General features: G+C 33.3%; 1 protein-coding gene across 16 annotated transcripts in view; it reads left to right on the forward strand.

The window, feature by feature from the left end:
• LOC108000937 (potassium/sodium hyperpolarization-activated cyclic nucleotide-gated channel 2) overlaps nucleotides 1-19,809 on the forward strand; it is a 187,906-nt gene extending 168,097 nt beyond the window's left edge. For 9 of the 16 annotated variants that reach the window (XM_062077788.1, XM_062077784.1, XM_062077778.1 and 6 more), the window contains 8 exons: nucleotides 2,448-2,555; nucleotides 13,005-13,154; nucleotides 13,441-13,659; nucleotides 14,134-14,280; nucleotides 14,362-14,479; nucleotides 14,679-14,967; nucleotides 16,640-16,775; nucleotides 17,277-19,809. In XM_062077788.1, coding sequence (XP_061933772.1) covers nucleotides 2,448-2,555; nucleotides 13,005-13,154; nucleotides 13,441-13,659; nucleotides 14,134-14,280; nucleotides 14,362-14,479; nucleotides 14,679-14,967; nucleotides 16,640-16,775; nucleotides 17,277-17,420 — 1,311 coding nt within the window. In that variant the 3' untranslated portion in view covers nucleotides 17,421-19,809. Of the gene's footprint in view, nucleotides 1-2,447; nucleotides 2,556-13,004; nucleotides 13,155-13,440; nucleotides 13,660-14,133; nucleotides 14,281-14,361; nucleotides 14,480-14,678; nucleotides 14,968-16,639; nucleotides 16,776-17,276 lie in introns of those variants that run through there. The other 7 variants (XM_028668251.2, XM_028668254.2, XM_062077786.1 and 4 more) reach the window with 4 other exon arrangements.
• Nucleotides 19,810-19,813: the final 4 nt, after the last annotated feature.

The following is a 19,813-nucleotide window of genomic DNA, read 5'->3' on the forward strand; positions in this document are numbered from 1 at the left end:
GATCTCATCAGACCTAATAATAATCGATCATTGGATATCGATATCGTTTAATTTTTCTTCGTTTCTTATTTTATCACATTTTGCGATTCTTTTCTTTCTTATGATTTTATACACGTTTCTTCTGCGCCCTGATTTTTTTTATTTTTTACAGTGTCGTCGCGAGAAACATCATCAGTCACGAAAACTTTGATAACACTCTGTACAATGCACAAATGAAAAACTGAATTACAGATATATACAAGAAAATAAATGTGATTTGAATTTAATTGATCGTGGAATGACAATTCATGTTCAATTTGATCAATTAATAATCGATTTTTTATTTACCATTATATACGTTTTCTATTTACAAACATTTGACGATGAGATGGAATTGGATCGAGGAAGAGAAAAATCCAGAAATTTATTCGAGAAGAGATGAATTTGAACACAAGCCTCAACTAGTTTGAATTTTTATTATCCTTCCTTTTTACTAGATCCCTTTATTCCCTATAGCAAAAGGTATTTGTACACTTTTTTATTTTCTCAGCATTATCCACCGAATTTTTTTTTTATTATCGAAACACCTTTGAACTTTATTAAAAATAAAGTTGATCCACGATCGATGAGACGAAAAAAAAAGGAAAAGATATTAAAAAACATCGATATTCTCTCTTCGTCGCAAAGACGATCTTTCGATTGAACTTAAACTCTTCTTGATTTTATACATCATCGCTACTAACTTGCTAAGAAAAATAAAATGAAAAAAAAAAGGAAAAAAAAAGAAAAGAAAATAAAAATCAATCTCTCGAGCCTTTTATTACGAGCTTTGATAAGAAACTGCGGCTTCACGCTTGGCGCGATTGCTGCAACGAAAGCTTTGATACTAACGAATGGCTTCTTGGTTCTTACTTCTCTTTAACTCATGTTATCATTAAATTTTATCTTCTTATCTACTATCATTACATATTTATTCTTGTTCTTATTATTATCATTCTTGTTACTATTATTTTCATTATTATTATTATTATTATTATTATTATTATTATTATTATTATTATTATTATTGCTATTTACGGTCAATTTGTGCGTCATTTGTTCTCCACACCATACTTTTTGATTCACATTTATGCGCCAATCCATTATCGCGTCTTGCACTCCAAATATAATACATGTATGTACCATTGATCACAATAAACAAAAAAACAAAAACAAAAAAATGGAAAATATACAAGTGTATTAAAAATATAAGTAATAAAAAGAAACAAGGACAATGCCAGAATACAATATATAAACGAACGTATGAACGAACGAATGAACACAAAAACATCCACGTTCTAATTATAACACGATTATTTATTTATTTATTTATCTCCTTCCCTTTTCTAATCGATGATATTACACGATGAACCAGCGTACGAGAAGAGGATGGACGATCAAAAATTTATTTTATCCGCTCCACGTGTGCGTGTATAACCTCGATCGATACCATTCACGAAACCGGATGGAATGATGCCTACACGCAACAAATGAGAAAAATCTATTATACCTTGACGAACTATATAATGTCATAGTTCTGATGAATAAAATTGGAAAAAAAAAAAAATAAAAGAATGCGCTCGTTGTTCTCGTCAATCGATATGGATCACGATTGGCGCGCAAATTCGAATCGAAATTAAGCGAAAATGGAGATATTACGTGTCTTTTTTTTTTAGGAACATCATCTTTCTACTGTCCCTCTTTTCGAAAACAAAAGTGCTTTTTTGCACAGAAAATATGGTTTAACGAGAGAACAACAAATGAAAGAAAGAACGAAATCTGAGAATGACGAAAGGAAAGAGTGGAATAGACAAGGAAGGATGAAAAGAAACGAAAGTATAAAACAGAAAAGAAAAAGAAAGAATAAAGAACAAGAAACTCGACTCGAAACTGTCTCCTATCGCCTTAAACCGATCTTGCTCCTTCTGTTTTCTATTCCCTTTCAATCTGTCTGTCTGTGTCTGTCTATCTATGTCTCTCTCTCTATCTATCTATCTTTCTTTCTCTCTCTCTCTTTCTCTCTCTCTCTCTCTCTTTCTCTCTCTCTTTCTCTGCTAAATTTAACTATTTATATGTGTATATATATATATCTTTCTCTATCTCTATTTCTGTCTGTTTATAAATATTGCATAGCAATAAGAACATCTGATTACGTATAAGAAAAAAAAAGAGGAAAAAAAAACAAAAGAAAAGAAAGAAAATTGATCAGTTCTTTCGTTCACCACCATCATTTCGAAGTTTCTTTACTTCTTTTCTCTGTCTTCTTACGTTCTTTCATTTTCTAATCTCTTTCTCTCTCTCTCTCTCTCTCTCTCTCTCTCTCTCTCTCTCTCTCTCTCTCTTTCTCCACCTCTTTATTATCGAATCTCTTGATAACCTGGCCCTTTTCTTACTACGTCTTGCTATGTCCCGCTTTCTTTTGTTTCTAGATATTGCAGAACCTACAAAAAAAACGCACTGAGCGGAGGGGGCGCCTAAGCTCTGACAATATGAGTAAAAAGAAGTCCGGTTTCAGCAAAAGCGACCTTATTTTTAAGGTAACCCGCCCTAACGAATGCGCGAGCTCGCGTCCGCTCGGGATTCGCGATCGTCTCGTCGAACCGAAGACCATCTTTGGGGTCCCGTTTTCACGAGACTCGAGCGAACCACGCCGATTCTGTCCTGTTTCGTCTCCTTCGACTCGAAATATCCAGAAAATCGAAAATAAAAAGATAGATCTTTCATAAAAGTTTTAATATATCATCCATGATTTCTGATCTTGTGTTATTCGCTGATATAACGTCTGCTCGTCTGAACATCTGAAGTTTTCGATTGGATTCGAAAATTGAACGGGTGCAAAAGTCGGATAATACGTCAGTTTCCATGATGATTAACTGAAAGGCAAATGCTAAATCGTCAGTTTAATCGTCAGAAGAGTAATAAGATGAGAATCAAAGGAAACGAAAAAAAAAAAAAAAGAAAAAGAAAAATGGGAAGTCAGAAAGTGTGTCGTTCGATCGATGTCTCGCGAAGAACAGGAAGAGCGATCACGAGGAGGCTGGACGCAGGAGCTGTACGCTGATTGGCTCGTTGGTTTATTACAAACATTCGCTTCTACTTTCCGCCGCATTATACATTACATATTACCCGCAGCAATAGGCTATGCTTCTTATACATTCACCATCGGCACCCGCCTAGCGATGAGAAAGTACCAAAGTGTATTTTATACATTGTACTTATATACCTATATATATATATATATTATATAAACATACATACGTACATATGTGTGACATTATTATATATATTATATACTTTAGAGAAACGTCATCGATCAAATTCGAGTGAAAAGAAAAAAGATAAAACGAAAAAAGTAAAAAAACATTTCTGCTCTCGAAGAAACCAAAATTGATTCCCTCTGACTCGTTTTCGAGACGATTCGTCATCTCGTTGTCGAAGTTAGAACTGTTTGTCCCCATGCGAGAAAGTGATAAAAGATGTAATAATAATAAAACGAAATGAAATTAAAAACAAAAAAAGAAAATAAGAGAGAAAAAGGAAATAATACGAGTTGTAATATGAAATACTCGAAATATCGTAATGAAGCAGATGACTCTACGTAGAGATGCAATGGTCTACTCATGGATCTCTCCTCTCTCTCTCTTTTTCTATTTTTTCTTTACCTATTTCTTTTTCTTTCTAAATCTTTCTCTCTCTCTCTCTCTTTCTCTATCACTCTTTGCCCCATTAATCTGTCTAATTCGTATTTTATATTTTTCCAATCTTCCACTTCTCCGTATTTTCCGCGATATTCAGAAAAAACGCTGTAGCTTATTTCTTCCAAGCCTAGATAGACTTATGTTTCTCTCTCTTTCTCTCTCTCTCTCTCTCTCTCTTTTCTCTATTCCAATGATATATCTCCTCTCATAATCTCCAAACCCGTTACCCATTAAAACTTTCTCAACGCTCTCCAATGATGATGATAATGATGGTGATGATGATGATGATGATGATGATGATGATAATGACGATGATTGATGAAGATAATGATTATCCTTCTAATCGATCCGACGAGCCAGAAAAACAAACGGTCGCCGTTTTGTTTCATTATTATAACCAAACCCACTGTCCAATGCACTATCTGTTGAAACGCTTTTTTGATCGCTAGACGGTGTGCACGATCCTTTGGAAACGAGCGCACGTTGATTGGGCGTCCCTTCTCTGTCGCTTTGTTGCAAATCGCACACACTGTGTTGCTCTGCTGTTAGCGATGGGCGGTGGACACTCTCTGCCCCGGGTTCTCGCGAGACTCTCCTTGCTCGAATTGCTTTTGGATGTATTTTGGGGGGACGTTGGGGATCCGGGGGATACGGTGAACGTCTCTAGACGGGGTCCCGAACTGTTTCGAACTGTTTCGAACTTGACCGTAAGATTTCGTTCTTTTGTTAGGTTTAGATCCAGCTACCAACCAAATGTCTGACAACTTTTCGTTTCGTTAAATTAGACAAAATTTTGATTGGAGAGAGTTAATTGATCTGAGAGTTATGGAGTCTGATGAATTTGAAGAAAATGTAGATGATAAATAAAACGTAGTGGTAGAAGTAGAAGGTAGAAGGAAAGATTGTCATTTTCTGCTTGGAATAAGTTAACATTGAATTCTCGATTTGTATAATTAGAACTTTTTTTTCAGATATAAAGAGATGAAGTGATTTATGTGTAGGTAAAATTAAAATTGGTACGAGAATTAATTAAGAATTCTTTCAGTAAATCATTCCTACCTTAGTGATTATATAATTAATAATTAGAATTAGAGAAATATCCTTTGCAAATGTACCGTCAATTGAATATTTATATTTATTTTAATGAATCTAGTATGCAAACCAGTACGAGAACGAATTAAGGATTCTTCCAGTAAATCTCGTTCTACCGTGAACTAATCAATTTCCTACTTCCTGTAAGTATCTTCCCATTTATAACTTAAATTTCCCAAGAAAGAGGACAGCAAAATGTTAAAATTACTTCCTTCGTATTCACGAGTATTCCTTTAGAGAAGAAAGACCACGTTAAATTATGTTTAATCTCAATTTCGATTTTCGAAAATCACGAACGTTTTTGAAAAGATATAATCGTTCATATATGTGAAATGATTCGAGATTCAACTTGTTTTATAGTGCGATTCAAATCTAATAGCCAGTTGTAATCGGTGTAAAAATCTATCCCCGAAGAGAACCATCCCCCTCCCCCGGTGCCCCCCGCCACCTAGCATCGCTGTTCTTTTTTATCCTAAACGAATAACGGGGGGGAAAAAAAGAAAGAAAAACACGGAAATGAAACGAATCAAACAAGAAAACAGAATAATAATTAGGATGCATTGTATGAGAGTAGAGAGCTCGCTACCCCTGCCGCTACTCTACGAACAAACCTTCAACAATTCTCGCCTCCTCTCTGTCCTACAGCTCCTTGAGCTTCTGTTGCTTCTCAGCCAAGAAAAAACTGCACCCCTTTGTGATATACTGGCTGGCTATCTGTTGTGTGGCTGCAAGTAGGATTAAAGAAACAGAAAAAAATCACAGTAAAAAAAAAAAAGAAATTAATAAAAGAAATATAAAAAATAAAAAAAAAAGAAACTATAGCGAGAGGAAAAGGTGGCTTGCTTCTCGTTGCTTAGAGCCTGGCTTTTTCGCCGCTTGATGATTATTTAACTCGGCAGCTGGCGTTTCTTTTATGTTCTCTGTCTCTCGCTCTTCTCTCTCTCTTTCTCTCTTTCTCTCTTTCTCTCTCTTTCTCTTTCTCTTTCTCTTTCTCTCTCTATCTTTCTTTCTCTCTCTCCCCCTCTCTATCCGCCATTTTTCGTTTCGTTTTTTAATTTTTTCTCTACGTTTTTCAATATTTCTTCCGTTCCACATTTGGCTCCGTCAGTTTATCATACTCCTCTTTTGTTCTCTTCTTTTTCTTTTTTTTAGTTTTTTCCCATATATTCTCTGTTTATTTTGTTCAATTTTTCAGTTTCCTCCATTCTTTCATTCTTACGATCTATATCCAAAAAAAGGATTTGAAAAGTCTGAACGTCCTGGAAAACGTTCAGTCCCGATTGATGATCGATCGTCCTCCTTGGTATCCTTGATCCAAGGTACCATAACCTCGTCACCTTTATTTTCTTCTTTCTTCTCTTCCACCCACCCGCCCCTTTTTTTGCGTTTTCTCCCACATTCTGCTCCCTTCAATTTGTTCAGTTTGTCGTTGCGTTGTTTTCTATTTTGTTTTCCACCTTGGTTACTATGTGTTCGTTAATTTCGTTGATTAGTAACGCTGTTGCCACACTTGTGCGCGATCGCGCGCGTGGACGCGCGCGCGCCATTTTCTTTGGCGCGGCGTGTGGACACGCGCACGATTCGCGTAATTGTACAATATACAAACGCCATTATATCGTTTACTTGTACTTTTGACCATTGATGATCATTTAGCTGTTCATTTATTATAACCGTGGAGAGTTGTGTTACGACCAAACGCTTTCGTCTTTTTTAAATGGACTTGTGACTGTCTCTTGTAGAACAGAAGGTTGGATGTCAGTTTTAATTCAATGTATATGTATATGTATATCGTTCCTTTGTTTGTGTTTGTGTCTCGTTATCTTTCTCCTTTTTTCTTTTGTTTTCTGAATGATTCAAACCATGCGTATGCATATCCACTATGCGCGCGCAACCATCCGTGAATAGATTATAAAACCGTGTGAATATATTGTAGAATTTTATCTTCAATTGATTTATTGGAACGAAATTTTGCGATTCGATATATTTGTCTTCTGGAAGTGAACTATTTGAACAGAGAAACAATGTTACGTAGATTTCAATTATACTGAACTGTTTATTCTTTGATGAGTTCAGATAAATGGAATTCTACTATACGTGTATATACGTTTAAAAATCTTAAGACAAAAAATTGAAGTAAAATTGGCAACAATTGATTCTCCAATTATCAATCTTGAATATATTTATAAATCGCATATATTTTAAAAATAATTTCTTTTTTTAAAATTGTACATTTTATACGATAAAAGAAAATATTTGGAAAAAGAAACAAGTAAGCTTCTAAAATATACAATTTCTCAAATTGCAAAAAATTACATTGAAACAAAATACTTGAAAACAAGAAAATAAATTTAAAAAGCATTTATTCTATATATACACTATGTATATACTACATTTAAATACATTTAAAAATGTCTAATTAACTTTTAATTAAAGAAGCTTTTCTTTTAATATTTAATTAAAAAAAATATCCTAAGATTTTTAAACGTACGTTGTGCAAAGACAAACGAAACAAAAAGAAACGATTTAAAAGAAGAAAGAAAGAAAGAAAAAGTCATTAATTTTTGATCTTTGTGTGCCTACATTGTGTGTCTCTCTCACCACGATGTGTAACGCGCGCGTGTCGTGTATGTATAATACGCATGCAATAATACGATGTTTGTTAGTTTGTTCCTTTGTTTTTTTTTTTTCCTTGTTTGTTTTAATTGCCAGGTAATGTATTGAAATCTAGTTGTGGTATAGCATAAGATCTTTCATCGCCCTCTACTTTTTTTACCCGTACTTGTCCAGTAGGCGCAGAAACACATACACACATATACACACATATACATACACGTGATTCAATCACCAATCATGGATACCATTATCACGATTATAGTAACACACGCCGTTTTTACAGTTCTACCGGATTCTGCGCGCTTTTGTATCGAGATCGAATGACGATTCCACAATTCCTTTGTGGATTGTAATCCGGAACAAAGTCTCACGATTTTGTCCGTCGTGTCACGTGCGTTTATGCGCATTTTATCCAGATTCAGGACGACGAAAGAAATCCTTTGAAATCGAAATCGATCCCCATTCGCCATTCGATTTCGAGCTCCGTGATACACGCGATATTGCCCGATATTCAGATCGGTGATTCTGATTCGATCGAAGCGTTCTTTGGTGCTCTGTTACCTCGTTATCGAGACCGCTGTATGCATCGATATGCGCTATCTGTGAGATTAATATTCGTTTTAAAGAACGGAATTAATATCTGTGATTATCTTTCAAGAAAAAAAACATAGTATCACGGTTTTCATATACTGAGATATTTTATTATGGATTTTGTTCCGATTGCATAATCGTTGTAATTGGTATATTTATTTACTTATTATCAGAAACATGTGAAAAATTAACGATAATGAAGGAAATGAATTTTTAGAGATTAGAAAAAAGAGTACCACGAATATTTTGAGCAGAAGAATTTAGATTACGATATTTGTTAATGAGGAAATGAGTGAAACACTATCATTTTTGTGTTGCACTATAAATTTTGGAAAAAATAAGTAATAGTAGTTTTTAAAAAATAATACTGTAAATAAATAATGTTATACTGTTGTTTTTCTCGAGAAGGAATATTTACAGCTTTGCAAATAAATTGTAATTGTAATTAAAATACAAGATTGCGTATATATTATAATTTCGAAAGACAAGATATTGATGTAGTGTTATAATTTAATTAAATAATTAAATCGTGATGCTACGTTTTGTCCATCCATATAACATCCATAATAAATAACAAATATGATATTAGTATATTTAAACACAATCGATTACGTCGAATTTAAACGGAATACGATCGATCACGTAGTACTACGTTTCTTGCATTACAGAATCTGTGTTACGTAATACAACGTTTCTCTTAAATTGACATTGATCGTGCAGTTCTATATTCTTGAATGTGAATCACTATTTACGCTGTATCACACATCGCTACATAACTAAGATAATAATTCAATGATGGACAATTAATCATAAATAAATCGTGAATTTCTTGAAAAATAATTATTTATAAATACATCTTTTTTTTTTCTTATCCAACCGTACATCCTCCACATACCACATCCTCCAAACATTTTAAATTGGCTGCGAACAACTTGATACGCAATTCTTCGCTAATAAATTGATCCAATGAATTGTTAAATTATTTAAATCATGTTTCGTAAAATTTTTCTGTTTACGTTCTATATTCATATTATAATTGAAAATCAATCGCAAGTTATGCGATTCTATAATTGATGAAGTCCAAAAGGAAAATAGGTTATATTTGTGATATATGTTTAGAGAAAAGGAAATTGGAAGAAAGTTTTATCTTTAATTCATATTTCTTTCGAATGACGTAATTATAATTAAAATTGGTAATATTTACACGATGATATATAATATACGTATTTTTCATTAAACACTTCAACTATTTGTACATACATTTTTAATTGCATTGAATTATATTCATTAAATAATTTAAAAACAATGACACGATTCCGTGAAAAAAACGCATATATAAGATTTTCATACAATTAAAAAACAATCTATATTTACCATTCAATTAATAGTAAAAGGAAGAGAAACAAAAGCACAAGCTAAATATCGTAAAAATATCGCATTTAAATCTACTATGACACACGAGTAATAAATTATTCACGTGCGTAATAACAGATTATTCCCGTAATAAAAACCACATTTATTACCACTCAACAATAAAACAAAGGAAACGAAAGACAAACCGCGCAATATTACAAAGTTCCATATCTCTACATTTGAAACAGAAATCTCTGGAACAATTGTCGACAATCCCATTTATTCGCGATAAAACAAAGCCAATAATAACACACTAGCCGCATCCTACGCCGTATCATCTATTCCAAAAATAATCTCGCCATCTTTTACACAGAGGGAAGTGGAAACCGCGCGCTGCCAAGTACCTCCCTCCTCCAACTTCCGCTACCTCGAGCTCCCGCTAATTTCTCCCATTACCGATTGCGCACAGATAGCGTGTCTCGATGCGATCTCGCGGTTCTCACAGAGCCAGAAGATCGGCCAAGTTTCGAAATGGGGAATCGGAATAAGCAATAAGAAACTACGATAAACGTGGAACGATCTTGGCCTCGAAGTATCGGCCCGCCTCGAAATTGGAAAACTTTGACTTTGAGATTGGATCAACGGGGTCAGAGATCGTTTCTCCGCGATCCTTCGTAGCGGCTTCCTTCGCCGCGCGCACGCGTGCTTCCGGAAGAGAGAGGAAGTGCGCGGTCGCGCGCGTTATACGTGTGCTGTACATACACACGATACGCACATCATCGATACCCCTGATACAATGGATCCTTAGACTATAGACCCTGGATCGACTTAGAATCCGTGGAGACCATTCTCGATGGGATTTCAGAGAGCCATGAAATGGATTCGGATTTGTATTATCGTTATTTTTATAATATTATTATTAATTTATAAGTTCTGACGTTGGAAACTTTTCAACGGTTTTATATTTTCTTTATCAAATGATTATTAAAACTATAAGTTTTTGATTTAATTAATAAAACAAGAATTAATTATATTGGAATAGATATTTAATTCGATAATTTAAATTATAATTATTTATGTATAATATATTTGAATAATACATGTAATAGTTAATTATAATATTAATTTTGATTTTAGATCATTGAATTCTTGGAGAAATATTGAATAAATGAAACTTGATTTTTATTTTTTTGTTGATAGAACTTGTACTACTGGAGTATCTTGATCGTATGTATTGATACTCGTTCGTTTTAATTGGTATTTCGTCGTTTTAAATTGTACTTTTTCGACTTCTTCTAAAGTTTCAATATGATACTCGATGATGCTGTTATTGAAAAAAATTTTGCATTTTTACTGAAACTACTAATTGATTAATTGGTTAATGATAGATTCGATGTTCAACCTCTTGAGAATTTATTAAAAACGAAACAGATAATTAATTTTTATTTTTATTTCTTTTTTTTTTTTTTTTTGAAAAACAGTCAAAAAATTTCACATAGTCATAAATATTTATTCACGATAATATTCTTCTAGAACTACGTATATTATATCTTTCATAATATTTATTTAACTAAAGAAAGAAATTAATATATGCAAGTTCAGAATAATCGAAAATACAAAATTATTAATAAAATTTCAACATGCTAAAATTTATCAAATCTCCAGTATATTAATGTAGAAAATAAAATTTATTTGTTTATCGCGAATCAATAGCTAAATAGAAAAAATATGCATCTATCGTTTAACGTATGCCAAATGCGTGGTCGTAAATAATTCTTGGCGCATTACACATACGAAAGGAAAAAAACACGGGCAGCATATGAGTTCATTCTGAAATTCAAATCGCGGCCATTCAAGATCCGACGCGAATCGCATGAATAATTCGATAAACTCTCGTGTCGAAAAAAACGAATATTTAACGCGCTCGTTCGTTCTCGATGCGAGATTTATTTTGGCTCCCTAATGAATCTTTAATCATTCTGTTAATCGCGTATCGATAAATCTTTTATCGACACGAGGCAAACAAATCTATATCCGTGAGCGCGGATTAAAATCGCGAAACAATTTTAATATTTAATTTTTGAAAAAAGGAACGAAATAGAAATTTCATCGTGAATCGAAATTTTTTTTCACATTTTTCATAAACATTTTTCAAATTATTTTAGTTAAATATTTGTCTGTACGAGCGAAAAGTATTCGCTGAATTTTGTTTGTTTTGAATTTTTTTCACAGTTTTGTCAATCTTTCCTCTCGAATTTCATTGTTGAAATTTTATACGTACGTTTATTTATTTTTTAAATCGTGGACGAATATTGTATATAATAATATTTCGAAAAAAGTTTAAGTTACGTAAAAACGTTTAAAATTAAATTAATTATATTAATACTGAATAATATAATAAATAAATCATATTATGATTTTAACTAATTTTAAAGTTTTTGTAAAATTATATAAACATAACAATATTTCTTCAAAATTGTCAAAATGTAAAATTTATATTAATTTACACAGTAAGTGTAAGTTAGTTGAAAAAATCAAAAGCTAAACTACATTATTTCTTAAACTATATTTTATAACAAAAAGAAATATCATTTATCATATATCATTTCAAAGATAATTTAAAATACCAGCTCTTTTCTCCTCAGAATGGTTTCCGCGTTTTCCAGCTTCTTTTCTTAGCGAGGACTTGGATTCCCACATCGTGCTTATGGCGCACTGTTCAGTCGAACAGTTTGCAGTTCACTATCGATCGTGCTCGATATTTAGAGAGAACGCCCAGAAACTTATCCTGAACATGTCTGGCCCATAAGCGGGTCTGAGAATCTTGGCCTATAATCAGTCCAATTGACTGATATATACACATATATATATATATTGTATACATTTTTGTTTTGTTTCATCTGTTAGAGCATTTGTAGAGTGATCATTACTATAAACGTTTTTTTAGGTTACATTGACTTGTTCTTTTGTGTGCCACGTGATGCGTATTTTCTAATGTAGCATGCTTTTTGAACTGAAAACTGAAACCCGGAAGTATGAACAGCGAAGATTATTTAGGAGAAAAAAAAATACTAAAATCGTTCGCGTTCAGATTCGAGAAATTTTGTCTTGATCTTCCAAAATTATATATATATTATAATTAATATATATTATAATTAAAGAAGACGAAGATAAATAAATTATTTAAATTTCCTTCTTTTCATAAAAGTTCTAAATATATCGATCAAAAGTCAATTTCTCTAAATATACAATTCTTATTTCGATATAGCATACGGATTAGTTTTCAAATATTAAATTAATTATAAATTTTCTTTTCCATTCGAATAAAAAACGTAACTGATGAATCCACTGTAAGAAATTAATCCAAAAGACGAGAATTTCGGTTCTGAACGTCGAAACATCAGGTAGTTTTACTTGATCCTTGACTCAGACATTTGGATAAACAATTACCATGATAGTTTTTGACAATGTATTTAAATGAATTAATATTTGACGCGTTTTTGTGCAACACTTGCTTATTTGCTGTACACTACGCAACCGGAGCTTTGGATAACGAGAGAAGTTTTTAATTGAAGTGTGAACAATATCCCGGCCCCCGAAGCTGGCACGAGAATAAACCTTTGTCGTTGTTGTTGGCAGTTCCTGAATATGGCGTCGGTGTTCATGCGGATTTTTAACCTGATTTGCATGATGCTCCTAATCGGCCACTGGAGTGGCTGCCTGCAATTCCTGGTCCCAATGCTCCAAGGGTTTCCTAGTAACTCGTGGGTCGCCATCAATGAATTACAAGTAAGTAGGAAGAAAAATAGCAAGACGAATTCGATGAATTCTTCGCCATTTTGGAATTCTCTGTTGGAGTATATCTTTGATCGAGTTAAGTCTATCGTCTATTTCAATTATTTATTCTACAATTTTTTCACGTTTAAAAGAAATCACATCGTACGCATATTAATGTCTTAAACATCTTCTTCAAAATCAATGACGAAAATTAAAAATCGATCTATCGATAACGATCATGAATTATTCAAAATGGAAAGTAGAAAATGCGTCATTATTCGACCGTAATATTTTCCAGGATTCGTTTTGGCTGGAACAATACTCGTGGGCACTTTTCAAAGCCATGTCGCACATGCTCTGCATAGGATACGGAAGGTTTCCACCGCAATCCTTGACCGATATGTGGCTCACTATGCTCAGTATGATCAGCGGTGCTACCTGTTATGCACTTTTCCTCGGACACGCGACGAATCTCATACAGTCACTCGATTCCTCCAGAAGACAATACCGCGAGAAGGTAGTTGATATTCAAAGAGCGTACAACGAATCATCAAGGGGAATTTTTCCTTTTTCATCTTCAATTTTGTTCTTTATTCTCTTCCCTCCAAAATTGTAATATTTTTTTTTGTTCGAACGAAGATAAATGAAATCTGAATATTTGCAACTTTTTATGTTCTTCTTTATATCTCTTTATATTTAACAAGATATTTTCTTTATGCAAATGTCTTTTTTTTTATTCTAGTAATAAAGGAGATCTTCAATTCTTCTTATTTTTAAGATCAAATTAAATTTATAATTACAAATTTAATTCGATTTAACAATATCATAATATCATAATAAGAAATTAGAAAGATAAATATTAATCTATTAAATTTGTAAATCATCTCTCTCAAAAATGAAACTTAATTTTTATTCAAAAAGACGATGTTCAAATTGTAAGAATAGAATTTCAAGAAAAAATATAAATTAATAAAATTTCTGCTCGAATTAGGTGAAACAAGTAGAGGAATACATGGCCTATCGAAAGTTACCAAGAGAGATGAGACAGAGGATCACGGAGTACTTCGAGCACCGCTACCAGGGAAAATTCTTCGACGAGGAATTGATCCTTGGAGAGCTCTCGGAGAAATTAAGAGAAGTACGAAACGGAACGAAATATCATCTATCGATTCTCTTGGTTTTCAAATAAATCTTAATCCATCCTCCATTCTCGTTTCAGGACGTGATCAACTACAACTGCAGATCGTTAGTCGCGTCCGTGCCATTCTTTGCCAATGCCGATTCCAACTTTGTCTCGGATGTCGTTACCAAATTGAGATACGAAGTCTTCCAGCCAGGTATCGATTTCTTATCTCGATCGATTTGAATCGATTTTACCTTTCCATTAAATTTAACACTTGTCATTTATAAATCATATGCAAGACAAATCGTTTTGCGTTAATTACTTTCACTTCCAATAAATTTCTTAATAAGTTTTCAACAAGATCCCAGAGATATAATAAGATCACCAGATCAAAGTGATCACTGTTTTTCCAGGTGATATCATCATCAAGGAGGGTACAATCGGGTCTAAAATGTACTTCATACAAGAAGGCATAGTCGATATCGTAATGGCGAACGGCGAGGTCGCGACCTCGCTGTCCGATGGCTCGTATTTCGGCGAGATCTGCCTGTTAACGAACGCGAGAAGAGTTGCCTCGGTCCGCGCCGAGACGTACTGCAATCTCTTCAGCCTCTCGGTGGATCACTTTAACGCCGTGCTGGACCAGTATCCGTTAATGCGCAGAACGATGGAAAGCGTTGCCGCCGAGAGGTATAAGCTTTGGTTAGGTTTGTTCTATCGAGTTGGTGTGCTAATAGATGTCAATCATCACTCCCACTTCCATGTTGATTTTTTTGAACATTGTGTACTGTCCGACGAAGCGAGTTCTATCAGTCATTCTTCTTATTATTATTATTATGATTATTATGATTATTATGATTATTATTGCTATCTAATAACATTTCATATTCGCTTATCTCTCTTTAACATATCTTTGTTATATTATTATTATTGTTGTTGTTGTTATTATCGTTGTAATTATTATTATTATTATTATTATTATTATTTTATTATTCTGATATTATTTATTTCGTATTTGTCTCTGCTAGTTTCTCGACTCGATAATGCTTTTTTTTACATACACTTTACACACACAAGTGAAATGATATCTTATTTGGCTCGTGGTTCTTTTTTTACGATTGAAGAATCTCTCTTATTGAACGTGACAGTGCAGAATCTTTTTTTCTTGGGGAGAAAGTATTACAACGAAAAGCGCACTAACTTACAATAAAGGGACGGGTATCCGTTAGATACGCGTCTCCAATGAATTGAGAGAGTTTAATGAAATGATATTTCTTTTTTCTTTTTTTTCTCTCTTTTTTTTTTTTTTTTTGGCTCTCTCAATACGTGGTTCACCGTTCGACGAGCGACCGTCTCCGATTTCTGTAGACGACGCGAGTCGAATGGGATTTGACCCGTTTCGAAAAGAAAGAAGAAAGCTTGAAAACACCGCGACAAAATATCTTCACACTCGACACATTCACTTACATGGTAATGTTGTTCATGATTTTGCAAACATACTTTGTATAATGAGTTTTGGATTTCTCGGTTTTGCCGCATCTCCGCAGAGTCACATTTCTCTGTTTCGTTTTAGATAGAAATTTTATATAATTTATCGAACGATAAAGAGAAAGAAGCTGAAGCACATTTTTTAGATATTAGATGATCTTTACAATATAACTTTTTTCTTTTCATTTAAATGCACCAATATTATTTATTCCGTTCAATCAGTTTCGTTTTAATAATTTACGTATGAAAGCTACTGCCTTTTAAGTTCAAACAATTGGACGTTTTAACCCCTCACGAATATATAAGAAATCTTAATGGATGTAAAGTAGAATATATTGAGAAGAAAAATTTAAAGTTTCAGAATTCCAATCAATAATAACGTAAATCAGTAAAATTATTTTTTAAAAATTACGCTATTTTCAATACATCTCAATTTCTTCCCTTTCTTAAAAAGTAAATCAAATTACAATCGATAACTATATGATAATACGAATGAAAATAAAATATACAATAATAGTATGTTTGATTAATAATGAAAAAATTCTTCGTATCGTAAACTATTATCCCTTTCCGATCTTCGAGGAGTTAAAACAAATAAATCATTAATTAAAAACACACGTAAAATGTGATTCTGCGGGGCGCATTTCAAAGCTACTGACTTTCTTTTATCCAGTCTTGTATCTCACATTGTAAAACCTTTAGCGGTGCAAGTGGTATTAGAAACGAATAATACAACTTTGTTCCAAGTCGCGGCGGAATAATAACGTACGATTTTTTAGGGAATACCTGTAACACTGCTAAACGGTTTGTAAGTCGATCGATGTGAATTAATCGTTGGTTGTGTTCCGTGCAACATTCCCTACGCTTAATTGTGCTCTCTCTATAGGTTAAACAAAATCGGCAAGAATCCAAATCTGGTGGCCCATCGCGAGGAGGATCTCGGCAGCGAGTCGAAAACGATAAACGCTGTGGTGAACGCGCTCGCGGAACAAGCTGCGCATGCTAGCGCCAGTGAGGAATCGGTAAATATATATTTGCATCGTTGCTGAGTCGCTAGATTTTTTTCATATTTTTTATTAGAAATATTATTAAATATATAACATTGAACGGAACATAACGTCACGTGAAATCAGTAAAAATATAAACACGTGCGATTGATATTGAATGCACAATTGCATGAACCTTGCAATTGCATCAGTAAATGATATGAAGAAAATTAACGAATTAAAATATACGATCACAAATTAAAATATATGATCGAACGAGCAATCCACTTTGCACCAACCATTCTCTCGTCGAGCTTTGCCACAATTGGAGGATAAAAAAATTTGTCAGTTTTTATCTAGAGTAAAAAAATATTTATGTATTCGTTGCATATTATTATATACAATTGGAAAATTACTTGTATCTAATAAAATTAAATGAATAAATGAAATTGTTGTTATAATTTTTTCAATTTTTAGGAAGAAAAATTCTTCTTTTAAATAATCGTATTCAAATAGCGTATCGTTCTCCAATTCCAGGTACACAGCATGGAGTTGAGGACCCTTCCTTGCCTGTTGCCCAGACCGAAGTCTGAAAACAATTTTGCGAGTCAGGAACTCTCTCGAGAGGGACGACGAATCTTCCACAAGAGCGATACTTTCCACAAGGACTCGTATCAATGACGACACTCGTTATACTAGCATACAGAGAGATACTAACGGCTCCATGAGCGACAATGGCTGCGTCCAGTGTCGATCGAATCATTGGCGGCAGTTTTAAGCCTAGATCCTGGACGCTACACTAGAAGCAGTCTATACATAGATATTCGCTATGCCAGTAGTCCTCTAGCGATCGATTTCTAGCGCCTTCTTATATTAACCTGACGGCACGTTCCAATTGTCCAGGATCTATGCGTAAAATCGTGCGGACCAAAAAAAAAACATCAACGTTCTCCAACGATGGCACAGCATACGATAAATGTAATAAAATCTTCGTTTCGGCGTAATCTTGTTTTTTCTCATCCGTGAGACGTTCAACACGTTGACAGCAATAAACGAAACAACCGACAAACGAAGAAGAGAAACATTATCGAGGAGGAATAATATGATCGAAATAAATTTTCATAAACTTATGGAATGTGTCAAGTTCGATACGGGAAGAGGAAGAAAATAAGAGAAGAAATAGACTTCGCTGTGACATCGAATGGAGAACAGGGAGCCGTTATTCCTGCCACGAGTCTTCTTCATCGACGTAGGCGTCGCGATTATGGCGAAGAAAAAAACGACGACCGAGGATGAAGATCTCAAACGACGAAGAGCAGGCCTAGAAATTTATAAAATCTACGTAGCCCATCGTGGACTAAATAGGATATCTTAAAACGACAGTGTTAAGCGATGCGTAATTTCTCTGTGATTTTGCAAAAAGCCATACGTCTCGCATTTTAAAGAGAAGGAAAATAAGAGAAAGAGAGCATAATCTATACGCGAACGATATTAGGATTTTATTTTTGTTTTTTTTTTTAAAGATAATTAACCGATATTAACAGAGAAGAAGGAAGAAACTCGTGAAACGAGGGATATTCCAGTTATAAGTTTGTTAACGTGTTTTAACTTTAGCTTCGTATCGTTGAATAATCCTGTGCGAATAGTCGAATGAAAGGAGGAAGAATAAGAGAGAAGAGCTTGGCGATATCCCGAAAGTTGGCAATCGAAAGAGATAAATAAAAAAATAAGAAGATAAGAGAAGAAGAAAAAAGAAGAAGAAAGAAAATGTTTCGTTTAAGCTAAGATCCTCGAGATCGATGGAACACGCCAGCAGTAATTCGGAACTCGTTTCTTCGAGTTTATGATATATCTTCAATAAATATCGTTTTATTTTATTGAAACAAAAAAAAAAAATAAAATGTCTCGAATTGATTCGATGAGGAAATAATGGATAAACAATATCGAATTGATTTATATTCAAATCGAAGTTTTAAAAGACCGTCCTGAGACGTAAACGAAAGAAAGAGAAAGAAAAAGAATTCAACGCTACAGGAACGGAGAAATATAAAAGATATACGAAAAATCTTTTAGGATAGGAAACAAAAGGAATCGGAAGAAGTTTAAATCGTTCTACAAACAAACAAACAAATAAAAAAAAAAAGAAAATTAATATTATAAAAAAATCGAAGGCCCAAAGACCGTGTTAACTTGTTGAGTGTTCTTTGGGCTATAATGGCTAATATTAAGAAAAAAATAAAAACGTCAATGAATGAGAAATATTACAATTAAGTGGAACGCGAGAGAGAGCGAACGAGAAAGAGATAAATATACCTTTTTATTCAGGCAAAAGACATGCGATGTACTATAAGAAGCGAACATAAAAGGAGAATTAAATTAGAAGAAAGAGAGAAAGCTATAAATATTATGTAATAAATTATTATTGTTACCGATTATCATTGCAATGATTATTACATCCACTACCGCATAAATGAAAATAAAGAAACACTAGGCAGATTAAATAAAAACAAAAAAAACTAAAACGTAAATGAGAGAACAGATAACATTATATTATATATATATACATATATACATATACATAAATATACATATAAAGTATGCATAGTGGTCAATACCGTGTTGCAGATATTATGTAACGTTTTAAACTGTAAAACGCAAGGAAAGGTTAAACACCGACAACATCGATATACATTTACGGACTGTCTCAAATATAGTGACGATTTTTTAATAAAATATTGCTTCTCTGATTAATTTCATAATTAGTTGAATATTTTCCAGACGACAAGAAAAAAAATAAAAAGACGAAATATTAAATTAGAATTAAGATCGATATTATTGAATTATATTATTTTTGTAGCTATTGACACGTATATTTTAGCGATGTTATTCTTTACGCTTCTTGAAAGTTTAACGCGACTGTTGAATTTGTCTGATATTAACACATATTTGTAGCGGAAGAAAGAATGCTCGATTTCGAGGGAATATTTTCCGGGTCAGTGGCTCCTGACTCGAATTTTATCGTGCATTCTCTTTTAAATCTTAGAATAAATAAAATATTCTTTATTTCTTTTTTT

Source organism: Apis cerana, linkage group LG8 (assembly GCF_029169275.1).
Source record: "Apis cerana isolate GH-2021 linkage group LG8, AcerK_1.0, whole genome shotgun sequence".
NCBI lineage: Eukaryota > Metazoa > Arthropoda > Insecta > Hymenoptera > Apidae > Apis > Apis cerana.